A 17128-nucleotide genomic window follows, 5' to 3' on the forward strand; every position below is an offset into this window, starting at 1 on the left:
AAAACAATCATGAAAATAAATAAAACTAAAAGCTGGTTCTTTGAGAAGATAAATAAAATTGATAAACCTCTAGCAAGACTCATCAAGAAAAAGAGGGAGAGGACTCAAATCAATAAAAGTAGAAAAGAAACACGAGAAGTTACAACAGACACTGCAGAAATATAAAGCCCCATAAGAGATGACTACAAGCAACTATATGCCAATAAAATGGACAACCTGGATGAAAGGGACAGATTCTTAGAAATCTTAGAAAATCTTCCAAGGCTGAATCAGGAAGACATAGAAAATATGAACAGAAAAATCACAAGTAATGGAATTGAAAGTGTGATTAAAAACCTCCCAACAAACAAAAGCCCAGGACCAGATGGATTCACAGGTGAATTTTATCAAACATTAAAAGAAGAGCTAACACCATTCCTTCTCAAACTCTTCCAAAACATAGCAGTGGAAGGAAAACTCCCAAATTCATTTTATGAAGCCACCATCACCCTGATACCAAAACCAGAGAAAGATACTACAAAAAAGAAAACTACAGACCAATATCACTGATGAATTTAGATGCAAAAATCCTCAACAAAATACTAGCCAACAGAATCCAACAACACAGTAAAAGGATCATACACCATGATCAAGTGGGGTTTATCCCTGGAATGCAAGGATTCTTTAATGTACACAAATCAATCAATGTGATACACCATATTAATAAACTGAAGGATAAAAACCACATGATCATCTCAATAGATGCATAAAACTCTTTTGACAAAATTCAACAGCGATTTGTGATAAAAAACTCTCCAGAAGGTGAGCATAAAGGGAACCTACCTCAACATAATAAAGGCCATATATGACAAACTGACAGCAAACATCATTCTCAATGGTGAAAAAATGGAAGCATTCCCTCTAAGATCAGGAACAAGACAAGGATGTCCACCCTCGCCACTACTATCCCACATAGTTTTGGAAGTCCTTGCCACAGCAATCAGAGAAGAAAAAGAATAAAAGGAATCCAAATTGGAAAAGAAGACGTCAAACTGTCACTGTTTGCAGATGACATGATACTATACATAGACAATCCTAAAGATGCCACAAGAAAACTACTTGAGCTAATCAATGAATTTGGTAAAGTTGCAGGATACAAAATTAACACACAGAAATCTCTTGCATTTCTATACACCAACAATGAAAGATCAGAAAGAGAAATTAAGGAAACAATCCCATTCACCATTGCAACAAAAAGAATAAAATACCTAGGAATAAACCTAACCAAGGAGGTAAAAAGACCTGTACTCAGAAAACTATAAGACACTAATGAAAGAAATCAAAAAAGACACAAACAGATGGAGGGACATACCATGTTCTTGTATTGGAAGAATCAACATTGTGAAAATGACTATACTACTCAAAGCAATTTACAGATTCAATGCAATCCCAATCAAATTACCAATGGCATTTTTCACAGAACTAGAACAAGAAATCTTACTATTTGTATGGAAATGCAAAAGACCCCAAATAGCCAACACAATCTTGAGAAGGAAAGACGGAGTTGGTGGAATCAGGTTTCCTGACTTCAGGCTATACTACAAGGCTACAGTGATCAAGACAGTATGGTACTGGCACAAAAACAGAAATATAGATCAATGGAACAGGATAGAAAGCCCAGAGATAAACTATGGTGAACTCATCTATGACAAAGGAGGCAAGGATATACAATGGAGAAAAGGCAGCCTCTTCAATAAGTGGTGCTGGGAAAACTGGACAGCTACATGTAAAAGAATGAAATTAGAACACTTCCTAACACCATACACAAAAATAAACTTAAAATGGATTAAAGACCTAAATGTAAGGCCAGACACTATAAAACTCCTAGAGGAAAACATAGCAAGAACACCCTTCGATGTAAATAACAGCAAGATCTTTTCTGATCCACCCCCTAGAATAATGGAAATAAAAACAAAAATAAATAAGTGGGACCTAATGAAATGTCAAAGCTTTTGCACAGCAAAGGAAACTATAAGCAAGATGAAAAGACAACCCTCAAAATGGGAAAAAATATTTGCAAATGAATCAACAGACAAAGGACTAATCTCCAAAATATATAAACAGTTTATCCAGCTCAATATCAAAAAAACAAACAACCCAATCCAAAAATGGGCAGAAAACCTAAATAGGCATTTCTCTAAAGAAGACATATGGATGGCCAAAAGGCACATGAAAAGCTGCTCAACATCACTCATTATTAGAGAAATGCAAATCAAAGCTACAATGAGGTATCACTTCACACTGTTTAGAATGGGCATCATCAGAAAATCTACAAACAGTAAATGCTGGAGAGGGTGTGGAGAAAAAGGAATGCTCTTACATTGCTGGTGGGAATGTAAATTGATGCAGCCACTATGGAGAACAGTATGGAGGTTCCTTGCTAAACTAAAAATAGAACTACCATATGACCCAGCAATCCCACTGCTGGGCATATACCCAGAGAACACCATAATTCAAAAAGACATGTGCACTCCAATGTTCACTGCAGCACTATTTACAATAGCCAGGACATGGAAGCAACCTAAATGTCCATCAACAGATGAATGGATAAAGAAGAAGTGGTACATACATACAATGGAATATTACTCAGCTGTAAAAAGCAATGAAACTGGGACATTTTTAGAGACATGGATGGACCTAGAGACTGTCATACAGAGTGAAGTGAGTCAGAAAGAGAAAAACAAATATTGTATATTAACACATATATGTGGACTATAGAAAAATGGTACAGATCAACTGGTTTGCAAGGCAGAAATAGAGACACAGATGTAGAGAACAAACATATGGTCACCAAGTGGGGAAAGCGGGGAGGGCGGGGGGGGGGGGAATGAATTGGGAGATTGGGATACCAAATTGTACACTCTAAATATAGGCAGCTTATTGTAAAAAATTAAAAAATTAAAAGTTTAAAAAAAAAACTTGTACATAAATGTTCACAGCAGCATTACTCATAATAACCAAAGCCTGGAAATGACCCCACATGTTCCTCAATGGATGAAAGGTTAAACAAATTGCGTGATTTAGTCTGTTTGGGATGCTATAGCAAATTACCATAGGCTAGATGTCTTATAAACAACAGAAATTTATTTCTCACAATTTGAGAGTGGGAAGTCCAAGATTCAGACTCCAGTAGATTCAGTGTCTGATGAGAGCCTGCCTCCTACTCTGGAGTTTCTTTTATAAGGGCATCAATCCCATTCCTGAGTGTTCTGCCTTCACTACCAAACATCCCACCTCTAAATACCATCACACTGGGGATTAAGTTTCAACATATGAATTTGGGGGTAACACAAAAGTTCAGTTTATGGCACTGAGGTCCATTCACATCATGGAACACTATTCAGTAAAAAGAGGAATGAACCTTAAAAAAATTTTTTTTTGATTTAGGGATAATTGATTTACAATGTTGTGTTCGTTTCTGGTGTATAGCAAAGTGATTCGGTTATATGTAGATAAATATATACATTCTTTTTCATATTCTTTTCTATTAGGACCTATTACAGGATATTGAATACAGTTCTCTGTGCTATACAGTAGGAACTTAGTGTTCACCTATTTTATATATAGTAGTTTGTATCTGTTAATCCCAAACTCCTAACTTATCTCTCCCCTACCCTTGTCCCCCTTTGGTAACCATAAGTTTGTTTTCTATGCCTGTGAGTCTGTTTCTGTTTTATAAATAAGTTCACTTGTATCATATTTTAGATTCCACATATAAGTGCTATCATATGGTATTTGTCTTACTTCACTTAGTATGATCATCTCTAGGTGAATCCATGTTGCTGCAAATGGTATTATTTCACTCTTCTTTATGGCTGAGTAATATTCCATTTTATATCTATATCTATATATATATCTCACATCTTCTTTATTCGTTCATCTGTCGATGGACGTTGAAGTTGCTTCCACGTCTTGGCTGTTGTAAACAGTGCTGCTACGAATATTGGGGTGTATGTATCTTTTCAAATTAGAGTTTTCTCCAGATATATGCCCAGGAGTGGTATTGCTAGATCATATGGCAACTCTATTTTTAGTTTTTAAAGGAACTTCCATATTCTTTTCCATAGTGGCTGCACCAATTTACATTCCCACCAACAGTAGGAGGAGGAGTCCAAAAGGGATGAACTGTTGATACGTGCAACAGCTGGGATGAATCTCAGAGGCATTGTGCTAAGTAAAAGGAGCCAGTCTTAAATGGTCACATACTATATGATTTCTCTTACATAACTTTCTTGAAATAACAATTATAGCATTGGAGAACATTTCTTAATAGTTTTCAGGAGTTAAGGATGGGGGTATAGGTATAGCCATGAAAGGACAACAGGAGGGATACTTGCAGCAATCGAATTCTTTTGTATTTTGACCATCAATGTCAATATCCTGGTGGTGATATTGTATTACATTTTACAAGATGTTACCACTGGAGAAAATTGGATAAAGTGTTTATGGCATCTGTCATTCTTTCTTTTTTTTTTTTTAAGAACGTTTATTGAGATACAGTTAACAGACAATAAACAACATATATATATAGTGTACAACGTGGTATCCCAATCTCCCAATTCATCCCCCCCCAACCCTCCCTGCTTTCCCCACTTAGTGTCCATGTGTTTGTTCTCTACATCTGTGTCTCTATTCCTGCCTTGCATTTCCTCTTTCATAGCTGTTAGCATTTGCCTTATGTACTGAGGTGCTCCTAGACTGGGTGCATATATATTTATAATTGTTATCTCTTCTTCTTGGATGGATCCCTCAATCTTTATGTAGTGTCCTTTCTTGTCTCTTGTAACATTTTTTATTTTAAAGTCTATTTTATCTGATATGACTATTGCTACTCCAGCTTTCTTTTGATTTCCATTTGCATGGAATATCTTTTTCCTTCCCCTCACTTTCCGTCTGTATGTGTCCCTAGGTCTGAAGTGGGCCTCTTGTAGACAGCATATATATGGGTCTTGTTTTTGTATCCATTCAGCCAGTCTGTGTCTTTTGGTTGGGGCATTTAGTCCATTTACATTCAAGGTAATTATCGATATGTATGTTCCTATTACCATTGTCTTAATTGTTTTGTTTTTGTTTCTGTAGGTCCTTTTCTTCTCTTATGTTTCCCACTTAGAGAAGTTCCTTTAGCATTTGTTGTAAGGCTTGTTTGGTGGTGCTGAATTCTCTTAGCTGTTGTTCGTCTCTAAAGCTTTTGATTTCTCCATCGAATCTGAGTGAGATCCTTGCTGGGTAGAGTATTCTAGGTTGTAGGTTCTTCCCTTTCATCACTTGAAATATATCATGCCACTGCCTTCTGGCTTGCAGAGTTTCTGCTGAGAAATCAGCTGTTAACCTGATGGGAGTTCCCTTGTATGTTGTTTGTTATTTTTCCCTTGTTGCTTTTAATAACTTTTCTCTGTCTTTAATTTTTGTCAGTTTGACTACTATATGTCTTGGTGTGTTTATCCTTGGGTTTATCCTGCCTGGGACTCTCTGTGCTTCCTGCACTTGGGGAGCTATTTTCTTTCCCATGTTCAGGAAGTTTTCAACTATAATCTCTTCCAGTATTTTCTTGGGTCCTTTCTCTCTCTCTTCCCCTTCTGGGACCCCTATAATGCAAATGTTGGTGCGTTTAATGTTGTCCCAGAGGTCTCTTAGGCTGTCTTCAGTTCTTTTCATTCTTTTTTCCTTATTCTTTTCTGCATCAGTGATTATCACTATTCTGTCTTCCAGGTCACTTATTCACCCTTCTGCCTCAGCTAATCTGCTATTGGTTCCTTCTAGTGTATTTTTCATTTCACTTATTGTGTTGCATATCTCTGTTTGTTTGCTCTTTAATTCTTCTAGGTCTTTGGTAAACTTTTCTTGCAACTTTTCGATCTTTGCATCCAGTCTTTTTTTCAAAGTCCTGGATCATCTTCACCATCATTATTCTGAATTCTTTTTCCGGAAGAGTGCCTATCTCCTCTTCATTTAGTTGTTTTCTGGTGTTTTATCTTTTCCCTTCATCTGGTACAAAGTCTTTTGCCTTTTCATTTTCTCTATCTTTCTGTGGCTGTGGTTTTCAGTTCCACAAGTTGAAATACTGCTGATACTGCTTGATTCTGCTGTCTGCCCTCTTGTGGAGGAAGCTATCTAGGAGGCTCCTCAATGCTTCCTGATGGGAGTGAATGATGGTGGGTTGGGCTGGCTGGGTGGAGCTCAGTAAAACTTTAATCTGATTTGGTGGGTGGAGCTCAGTGACACTTTAATCTGCTTGTCTGCCAATGGGTGGTCATTTGGCCTGAGGCAACCCAGCACTGGAGCCCACAGGCTCTTTGGTGGAGTTAATGGTAGACTCTGGGAGGGCTCACGCCAATGAGCACTTCTCAGAACCCCTGCTGCCAGTACCCCTGTCTCCTTGGTGAGCCACAGCTGCCCCCCACCTCTGCAGGCAACCCTCCAACACCAGCAGGTAGGTCTGGTTCAGTCTCCTATGGGGTCACTGCTCCTTCCTCCTGGGTCCTGGTGAGCACACTTTTTTGTGTGCCCTCCAAGAGTGGAGTCTCTGTTTTCCCCAGTCCTGTGTAGGTCCTGCAATCAAATCCCACTGGCTTTCAAAGTCTCATTTTCTGGGGATTCCTCCTCCCATTGCTGGACCCCCAGGTTAGGAATCTTGACGTGGGGCTCAGAACCCTCAGGACCTCTGCGGTATAACTGTTCTCCAGCTTGTGAGTCACCCACCCAGCATTTATGGGATTTGATTTTAATGCAGTTGCACCCCTCCTGCCATCTCATTGCAGCTTTTCCTTTGTCTCTGGATATGGGGTGGTTTTTTTTGGTGAGTTCCAGTGCCTTTCTGTCAATGGTTGTTCAGCAGTTAGTAGTAATTCCGGTGCTCTTACAAGAGGGAGTGAGCGCACGTCCTCCTACTCTGCCATCTTGATTCTTCTCCTATGTACAAGTTTTTGTGTGAACATACACATTTTCATTTCTCTGGGATAAATGCCCAGAAGTACAGTTTCTGGGATGTATGGTAATTGCATGTTTAGTTTCATAAGAAATTCCACCTTGTTTTCCAGAGTAGGTGTACCATTTTACATTCCCAGCAGCAATGTGTGAATAACTCATTTTCTCTGTGTTCTCACTAGCATTTGATGTTGTCACTGTTGTCACTGTTTTTCTTTCTATTTTAGCAATTCTGATAGGTGTGTAGAAATATCTCATTGTGGTTTTAATTTGCATTTCTCTAATGGCTAAAGATGTTGAACATCTTCCTATGTGCTTATGTGAAAGGTGTAAATCCTCTTTAGTGAAATGTCTGTTTGTGCATTCTGCTCATTTTCTAATTTGATTGTTGGGTGGGTTTTGGGATTTTTTGTTTGGTTGGTTGGTTGAGTTTTGAGAATTCTTTATATATTCTAGAAAGTAGTCCTTTTTTGGATATATGGTTTGCAAATATTTTCTCCAACTTTGTATCTTGTCTTTTCCTCCTCTTAACTGTCTTTGACAGAGCAAGAGTTTTACATTTTGATGGGGTCCGATTTGTCGATTTTTCCCTTTATGAATTGTGCTTCTGGTGTCATGTCTAAGGACCCTTTGCCTAGCCCTAGACCCTAAAGATTCTCTCCTACGTTTTTTTCTGAAGTTTTAAAGTTTTACCTTTCACGTGATGCATTTTTTTAAGCTCTTTATTGGAATATAATTGCTTTACACTGTTGTACATGATCCATTTTGAGTTAATTTTTGTATAATGTATGGGACTTAGGTCAAGGTTCAATTTTGTTTTTCTATGAATGTCCAGTTGCTTCAGCACCATTTATTGAAAGGACTGTTGTTCCTTCACTGAGTTGCTTTTGTACCTGTGTAAAAAATCCAGTGGTCATACTTGTGTGGGTCTATTTTTGGGCTCCTCTATTTCATTGATTTATGCATCTGTCCTTCTACCAATACTCTACTATCTTCATTACTGTAGCTATATAGTAAGGCTTAATATTGGGTACAGTGATTCCACTCTTTATTCTTTTCTAAGATTATCTTGGATATCTAGGGCCTATGACTTTCCTTAAAAATTTTAATTTATAAATTAGATTATAAATTAAATAGAATAAGTTTCTGTCTACTAAACAAAACAAACAGAAAACAAACCCTTGCTAGGATTTTGAGAGGAATTGTATTATACCTTTAAATCAGTTTGGCAAGCACTGACATGTTTCCTGTGTTGTCTTCCAGTCATGACCATGATATATCCCTGTTTATTTAGGCCTTCTTGGATTTCTTTTATCAGTGAGTTATAGTTTCAGCATATGTTCTATAAATGCTTTGCTAGATTCATACTTAAGTATATTTAAAGTGGTACTGTATTTTTAATTTTAGTTTCCATTTTTTTGTTGTTGAAAAGTGGACATTTTCAATCATATATTGTAGCAACTGTGGATTCTGATTTTTCCCCCTGAGGCTGATGTTATTGTTTTGCTTTTAGTAAATTGCCTATACTCAATCTGTGGAAACCATCTTCTCCATGGTATGTAGCCCATGATGTCTTTGCTCAGTTTAATTTATATTTTGGATTTTTGTGCAATATGTATCTCCCAAGAGATTGCCTCTAGGTCTGTATAGCATAGAAATCAGGCAGTGACTGGTTAGAGGTTCTGCTCAAACACCTCAAGTCAGTAAGGCTTTCAACCTTTGCCCATAGGTCTGGGGTGAGTGGAGAAGCCAATTCAAAATTCAGTCTGTTTTCAAGTCTATCCAGCTTTTTACTTTCCACCACAGAGCGTGAGCTTTCTTATATCTCCCCTGTGTGTGCACATAGCCTCCCATTCAACCAGGGATGTGTGGAACATCTGGTTCTCTCTTTTCCAGGAGTTCCTCGCTAAACTCTGTAGAGTCCACTGGTCTGCCACCTCCCCCAAGTGGGACCACAGACAGCCTCAGGCTAACAAAGCTGTGGGCTTCCCATTTCCTACCTTGTTTCCTATTTTAATGACAATGCCATTGAACACAGGTTTTTCACCTTCCGTCCAGATCAAGCCCAACAGTGAAACTGCTAGTTTTTTTAAATTAATTATTTATTTAGGCTGCACTAGGTCTTAGTTGTGACACACAGGATCTTTAGTTGTGACATGAAGGATCTTTTAGTTCCAGCAATGCAGAATTCTCAGTTGCGGCATGTAGACTCTTAGTTGCGTCACGTGAAGTTGCTAGTTTTTTGAGACATCTTCACCCTGGAAGCACTCCAAGCTGGGGATGAGGGAAGAGATGGAAGCAGCTCCAGGCAAAATACTCAAGTGTTCTTTCCTGAAGTTCAGCAGTTTTTCCATAAATAGATGCTTCTCAATTTATTTACTTGCCTTTGGTCAACTTCCAGTGCCCTGAAATGGTTGGTTTAGACAATTTTGTCCTGTTTTATAGTTGCCCGACACATTGCCAGAAATATCCAGAGATGACTGAACCATTCACCCTTGGACACAGCTTGGGATCCAGCTGGGATCTAGACTCTACCCTCCCAGCTACAGCCCCAGTGGGTGAATCAGCCTTCTTTAAATGAAGCTCTCCATTCAGATGATTCCTTCTGCTGGTGAGGGAAGGCTCAGTGTCATGCAGCTTTGGGGCTGAACTTGCAGGACCAGAACTCAGGACAACCAGCAGACTCATCCCTGAAGCCTCCAACATCACTCCCCTGCCTCAATCCAAGGTACCCACTTTATCAATGGGGGCTCACGGGTGCAGATGGGCTACATCCCAGCCTCTGCATCTTCCTTAAGAGAGGTCATGAGAAATGTCATCTTTCACATAGTTCAGTGTGTACAATGGATCAGACCACTGGTGGAATTGCACCATTAACCTATAACTTTTCCAGGGACCAAAGTAGGGAGGGTGTGAATATGATAGTAGACAGGGCTTGTGGGCTCAGCTCTGGTCCTGTTTCTGCCAAGTGACCCCCAAGTGCTGGCCCCCACACCCTCCACCATATTCCTTGCATGGAGGGGGTCTAGGTAAGCAGGCTGATTCCGGGCCTCCACAACTACAGCTAACATATATCATCTATAGGCTCCACATATTTTGATTCACTGAATCCTTACAAGAACCCTAGGAAGTAAATGCTATTAACCCCTATTTTTATAGATTAAAAAAAAAATGGAGGCAGAGAGTGTAAATGAATTTGCCCAAGGCTCCCCAAGAAAAAAGGTGGCAGTGCCAGAATCTGAACCCAGACAAATCTGGTTCGTGATCCTAAAGTCAGGCTCCTAAACACAATATTCTCTTGCCTCCCCATACGCTATCTGTCCACCACCTGGTCACTATTATTGCTGGCACTAGAACAGTGCTTTTTAAATTGCAGGCTGCCTTCCTTTAAGTTGGCCATGCAATCAATTTAGTGGTTAAGCCCAGTTTCTTAATTAAATAGAAGAAACTAAACATTTAAAATATCTATATGTTACGTGTGGCGAGGGTGTTTTTTATTTTGTGAAATTTGTTTCTGTTATATACACATCCTTGCAGGCATCAATTCTTGAATACTCAACAAATGATAAGAACCCACTGCAAAGGCAGCACCACTGCTGATGGAAGACTAGAGCTTGGGGGAGATCTTTTCGCTTTGCTAGTTCTCATCTGCCAAAGGTGACCAGAGGTGACCCACCAGCCTTGCTCTTGGACACCCCCATGATACATTGTTATAATAAATGTTTATAATAAATATCTACAATTTATAAGTTATTTATAACATTTATTATAAATTTATTTATATAACTTAAAAGTATATAATAAATATAATAAACATAACAGCACCAGACACTGTTCTAAGTACTTTGTTAACCTGCTCATGGGAATTCCCTGGCGGTCCAGTGGTTAGGACTCTGTGCTTTCACTGCTGAGGGGCCAGGTTCAATCACCGGCCAGGGAACCAAGATCCCACAAGCCGCATGGAGCAGCCCCAAAAACCAAACCAAAACAAAAAACCTGCTCAATCCTCACTGCCTTCAAGTGGGTACTGTTATCTTTATTTTACAGATGAGGAAATGGGCACAGAGAAGTTAAGCCACTCAGCCAAAGTTACATGGTCCGTCAGAGCTGGAGCCGGGGCTCGGACCTGCCACAGACTCCAGTCCTGAGAATGCCCTTCCTGGACCAGAAGGCACTGCAGCATCTCCCTGCATAGCCCATGGCCTGCCACGCCTGCGGGGCCACCCCGGGCAGCAGCCTGGAGGAATCTTGTCCTCAGGTGGGAAGACAAATCCCTGTAGGACTCCCATTCTCCACCCCGGAATAAGCCAGGGCTCCAGGAGCACACGCTCTGCCTTCTGCGTGGGATGCCCTAGTCCAGAACTGCCCCCTTTGTGTGTGCCTTCAAAGCGCACCTCTTTCAGGAATTCCCTGATGGTCCAGTGGTTAAGACGCTGCACTCTCACTGCTGAGAGCCCGGGTTCAATCCCTGGTCAGGGGACTAAGATCCCACAAGCTGTGTGGCGCAGCCAAAAAAAAAAAAAGCAAACAAACCCAAAGTGCGCCTCTTTCAAGATGCCTCCCCGCAACCACGGCAGCTGAGGTATCACGGCCATCAGCCTCATCCTGGTAACCCTCTGTATCTCATCACTAGCTGCCGTGAGATTATAGATATATTTCTGTGTCTGTGGACTGTCTCCCCCACCAGCATGACAAGCATGTTGTCTACACGCTGCTGTGCCTCTAATGCCTAGACGGATGATGGCGCTTACGAAGAACCCCAGAAAAACGTGTTGAGTGAGCAAGAGTTTGGAGTAAAGAGGGTGAATAACATCAAAAGCAAAACTTAACCCCCCATCCCCGCTCCACCGGACACAGCACTTTCTACTTGCCATCTGTTCTTGCAAAGCTCAAACCACTCCAGTCACCCATGATCAACAACTAGCGTGGTATGATGAGTTCAGGGTCTTCAGAGGTGGGGAAAAAAAGATGGGCTCTCACAGACGGGCAGAGCAAGCGTGTGTTCAAGATGGCAAACCGCTCACAATGAGCTGGACTGGACTGCGCAGCGCACCTCGGGTCTGTGCACTCACTGCTTCTCCTGAAATTCGCAAGGACAGGGGGCGCATCTGAGGACCTTCAGGCACAGCGCGCCCACCAGGACAGAGAGATCTGGACTCGTGGACTGGGCCCATGTCAGAATTTTTTTTTTAAGCTCTTTATTGGAATATACTTGCTTTACACTCTTGTACCAGTTTTTGAGGTACACCAAAGTCAATCAGCTGTATTTGTACATATATCCGCACCATGTCAGATTTTACAGACGGTAGAGAAGGAAGATGCGAGCTCTCATTTTCCACGGGCTTCTGCGCTGTGAGGGAAACACCACACACACACCTCTGAGGGGCACAAAGCGTGGTGAGTAGTGTTCTACCCATTAGAGAGAGGAGGCAGGACGAGGCGAAGCAGGTAGAAGCAAAAGCCTGTTGAGGTGTCCTGTCCTCAACACCGTCCTGTCCCCCAGAGGGCCTGGCGGCTGACCCCTACTACCCGGCACCTGCTTGGGAGAAAGGGAGGGAAGACCCCTGGGCCCCTGCCCACCGGAAAAGGGAAGAATTCACGGTAGTGAAATGACTGCCCTTTACAAACGCGGAGGGTGCGTTTCCTGGCAAGAGAGGCCTAGCCCACGCGGGAGCTCTGGACCGGGAAGTCAGAGCGGGGTTCCGGTATCTCAGGCCGAGTGCACACGGAGGAGTGACAAGAGTGTCTTTAAACTTCCGTCCCCGTTCAGAGGCTCCTACTGGTCTGTATTACATCGTCCTTCCGGGCAGGAGTTGGGTCAGGTCTGCGAGTAGTTGTTGGCCCAATACCCTAAAAGAGGTTTGTACTCTTGGGGAGAAGACGTGTGTGCTTGATCGAGGCCTAGAAGGAAACCCCTGACCACCCCTCATCCTGACAACAGGTGACACTTGGAAAGAACAGCTTACAAAACACCCCCAGTTACTTATCGCATATGTTCGTCCCTTAGAAAACACCCATCAGACGGAAGGAAATAGAGACACAGCAAATTCAGATTTTTTTATTCTGGAAAGCACATATGCACATATTTCAAACACAGAAAATTAATCCGGGAGTGAATGCCGTAACAGACCAGCTACTGACCATCATGCAAGGTAAGTGACATGGATCCGCTGGCCCTCGAAACCCCACAGGAGGGTTGAAAACCCAGGATGCTGAGTCCCTATGTACTGCCAAAGAAAATACAACAGAAGTGGCAGGTTCCTAATGACGAGAAAAACTTACAAATGGAATCAAAACTGATTCAAGTCATACAGTGAAAGGACAAAAGGAAAAAGGAAAGAGATCAATGTGATCTGAAACAACCATTTTAATAGTGCATTGCTGACCTTTTATTGGACTCCAGTCCAAGGTGCCTGAGGACGTGCCAGTGTTCCTGCGCGGGGTCACCCGTGAATGGCAAACGGGCCCTGTGACACTCTTCTCATCCCGAGGCCCCTCAGAGAGGGACAGTGGAGGACCGGGCCTTGCCTGCTACTGCCCAGAGAGCAACAGGTCCCCTGGACTTGCTAAGGGTCCGTGGACCCAGGCCCTGCGGCCCCCCCCTCCTCCCCAGCCTTCCCCTCTGCACACCTGGCTGACTCTGGGTTGCCGGAAGATCTCTGAGAATCACCTGCGAGGGAGAATGCTGGATTTTAAAGTGAGTGTCCTGGCCTCGTGACAAGTCATACTGTCCAGGCTTTTTGGCACTTCCTTTCCTCATGCCTAACAGTGTCCCTGCTCCCCTGGCCACAGATGCCAGCCAGTCCCTGTGATCACAACAAGGGTCATTAATATTAGCAACAAGCTGGATTGAACAAACCAGTGAAACTGACTTTTCTCACCTGTCTTCCTTTCATATTCCTCTGCCAGTTCTAAATCTACTCCTGTAACTCTGCTTCATTGCGATTTTATTCATTCAGTAGCAGCTTCATCTAAAATCTGTTGGTCTTAGTGATATTGATGTTTCTAAAGGCCAAGCCAAATGGCTCTTTCTCAATCTTGTCTCATAAGAGTTTCGAAGCCTCTAAAGAGAAAACTAAACCAATTAGCCATGCATCTATGTAAGCAACTCATATCATAAAAAAACTGGATAGCCAAGTATGATTATTGCACTTGAAACATACTGAAAGGAAAGACAAAGGAGTATTAACATACCAAGTTGCTATGATGATTATTTTAATAACCTTTAGTAAAAGCCCACATTTGTTTTCCATTTAAGAATGCCTGGGATATTAAAAAGAAAAAGAAAAAGCCTGGGATAAAATATTCTAGCCAATATATTTCAGACTGCAGAGCTGGTTCTAATTTAGAACAGACTACAGACCTGGAGTTCAGGGAAAGAAGTGCTGACAGTCGTGCCCAAGGTTTTAATTGCCCTTCTGCTATAACATTGCTTGGGAGGACACAGAAATCATTAATGACTGTGAATTATTCAGGCAAAAAGCTATTAAGAAAAAAAAAATGGTAAAATACAAGTAACAAAGGGCTGGAAAAGATGCACAACTGTTTTAAAATGAAGATGGCTTGGAAGGAAAACAGAGATAAAGGAATTCAATCATCAAAATGTCATAGGAAAGAAAAATGCTTCTGGTTTTCCTGATAAACGGCAAATCAGAATTGCTTTCCTTCAGATTTCACAAGCATCATTTTAATGTTACTGATCTACTAGCTGCCATTTCTGAGAATGTTAATTGCACAAAAATAAATGCAAAAAAACCAAAAACCACCCAGGAAAGAAAATCCACTCCCTCTTCAAAGAAAACAAGAAACCCTTTCATAACTACTAGACCTAATGATCACCCCCTCTTTCCATCCTGTCATCTGCATCCCAGAAAAGAGAACGGCTCGTTTCTACTCTAGAGCCATGTGTACTTCATTTTTAAGCCCTTTTGAGTGAGGAAGCTGTTTAACTTTTCTAATGGAGGGAAGGGACAACAGAAGAAAGAGACAGTGGAACATTCTGTGCCAACTCGACTCAAACAAGACAAGTTCCTCCTTGTCCATGTGGAAAATGAAACTTAGATCTTTACCATGTAGGTGACTTTTAAATATTTAACTTTTTACTCAAGATAAAAGCACAAATGTGTCCTAACTAGAGTAGTATTAAAATGTCACTATTTTTTCTTCAGAGGAAAAAAAAGAAAAAAAACTTAGAAAGATAGGTATGTTTCCTTGCAAGCAAAACGGAGAAAAAGGTATTTTTGTTACTGTAATTATTAAGCCACAGACACACAAAATCCACAAAATGGATTGGGGTGGCTTTGGAAATGCAGTATCACATCAAAGGTGCAGACTGTTTCAAACATTCTGTACAGATCGGGCTGAAACAAGAACCAAAGCAAACCTCAACCCCACGAGCAGTGAACCACCTCTGGGACCTTGGGAAAGAGCACGGCCTGCTCCAACAGCGAGATCTCGAAACCTCTCTGGTGCTGCGTGGGATCATCCCACCAAGTCCGCAGGTGAGGCTGAAGGGTTCTGGCTGCACCCAGTGCGAAGCACGTGCATCATTGGACCAATTTCTGAATAATTTTTATAAATATATACAAATCAGTTACAGGCACTTGAAATGTCTTTGGCTGGAATAACCCAACATTGCAAGATAATGTATTCACAGAGTGTCCAGGCCCAGGCTGGGTGCAGCAGGCAATGGTCATGGTTCTCTCAGGCTCTCTCAGAAGACGGCAGCTGTGGGATCAGGCATCAGCCAAAGCCACCTAGAAGACAGCAAGACGGCGACCTGGTCACGCAGCCAAGCCCAGGTAACAGCCCCACCAGCACCCTTACTGGGCTCCACTCCCTACCCCAAACCCAGCGAGCAGCACCACACACATCTATCAGGCAGGGGAACTATTAAATCCCTAGGAAAATAAGCCTCACTGAGAAGGGAATGAATAGAAATCTAAGTCTCCTGCAAGACGCAGCTAATCTCGTAGAACCACTGTGCTGAGATACAGGGTCAAGTGTCTGGAAACCCTGATCAGCACTCTGGGAGGTGACTTCTCCAGCTGGCTGAAGTGGAGAGGAGGCGGCCCTCAGGGTCAGCCGCTCTCCCGTGTGGATCTGAGAACCCTTTCTTCCCAGCTGAGGCCTGGGTATATGGCTGAAAGTGCAACACCATAATTTAGGCTGAGGGGAGACAACCGCTGATAAAAAGACAGGAACTAGTTTCTCTGGAGGAAAGGAATCACCCACAATAAACGGAATCAGGACTACCTGGGACTGTCTGTATACAGAGGTCTCTGGAGCCATGCGGGACCAGCCCCCACCCCGCTCACCTTCTCGGGACAGAATTCAGGATTGCTCTGACGCAGTTTGCTGGGTCTGCCTTTGATAACCGCGTAGCAGAACATCGTTATCACCATCACGAAGAGGAAGTAACTGGTGTGCATGAGGTGCAGGTTTATTAAGGAGCGGTCATCCTACACAAAGAGAATACGCCGGAGACACCCGCGATGAGTTACTGAGAGACCTTAATGCTGGGTTCCTGGAATCAGGATGCACAGCCTCCAGGCTTGCCTCAGCTCTCATTCTCACGCGGGAACAGGAGGCCCTTCTCCTGTCCTCGCAACTATTAAAGCTGGAGCTCGTTAAGTGAAGACATGGTGTTCCCGACGCCACCCACACCTTCCCTCCCTCAGGCGGCCCCCTGCCTGAATCCCCGCCCCTGACAAGACCCCCATCTAACCCCGCTCTTCTCCTCGAGTCCTCTCACTCTGACGGCCCTCAGGCTGCGGGGCTGACAGCCCAAGCCTGTGTTCCTAACTCCTTGCTACTCCTCCTCCCCTGAGGGGCTGTGTCCTTCCTGCAGCCTCTCCCCACTTGGACAAGCCCCCGGCTGGAAACGCTGGGGCCGGCCTCGACTCACACCTCCTTGATCTCCCACAGGCAATCAGCCACCTGCCTGGCCAGCTGTTGAGATCCCAGCCAGGCCTCCACTCCTGTTCCTTCTCACAGCTCCAGGCCTCAGGCGCCGTCCCATTTACACACATCAGGTGGGCAGACCAGTCTTCCCGACACACTGCTTTACAAATTCCCTACAGCCCAAATGCAGGCAGTGACAGCCTCCTCCAAGGAGAAATCTAAACGCCTTGGGGAGGTACAAAGGGCCTTCTGGAACCTGGCC

General features: G+C 42.7%; 1 protein-coding gene across 3 annotated transcripts in view; it reads right to left on the bottom strand.

The window, feature by feature from the left end:
• Positions 1-13006: 13006 nt before the first annotated feature.
• The window catches only part of TMEM248 (transmembrane protein 248), a 28265-nt gene continuing 24143 nt past the window's right edge, over positions 13007-17128 (bottom strand). For all 3 annotated transcript variants that reach the window (XM_057749286.1, XM_057749287.1, XM_057749288.1), the window contains 2 exons: positions 16281-16424; positions 13007-15719 (listed from right to left, as the gene is read on the bottom strand). In XM_057749286.1, coding sequence (XP_057605269.1) covers positions 15699-15719; positions 16281-16424 — 165 coding nt within the window. In that variant the 3' untranslated portion in view covers positions 13007-15698. The remainder of the gene's footprint in view (positions 15720-16280; positions 16425-17128) is intronic.

The sequence above is a fragment of the Hippopotamus amphibius genome, chromosome 9 (assembly GCF_030028045.1).
Source record: "Hippopotamus amphibius kiboko isolate mHipAmp2 chromosome 9, mHipAmp2.hap2, whole genome shotgun sequence".
Classification (NCBI taxonomy): domain Eukaryota; kingdom Metazoa; phylum Chordata; class Mammalia; order Artiodactyla; family Hippopotamidae; genus Hippopotamus; species Hippopotamus amphibius.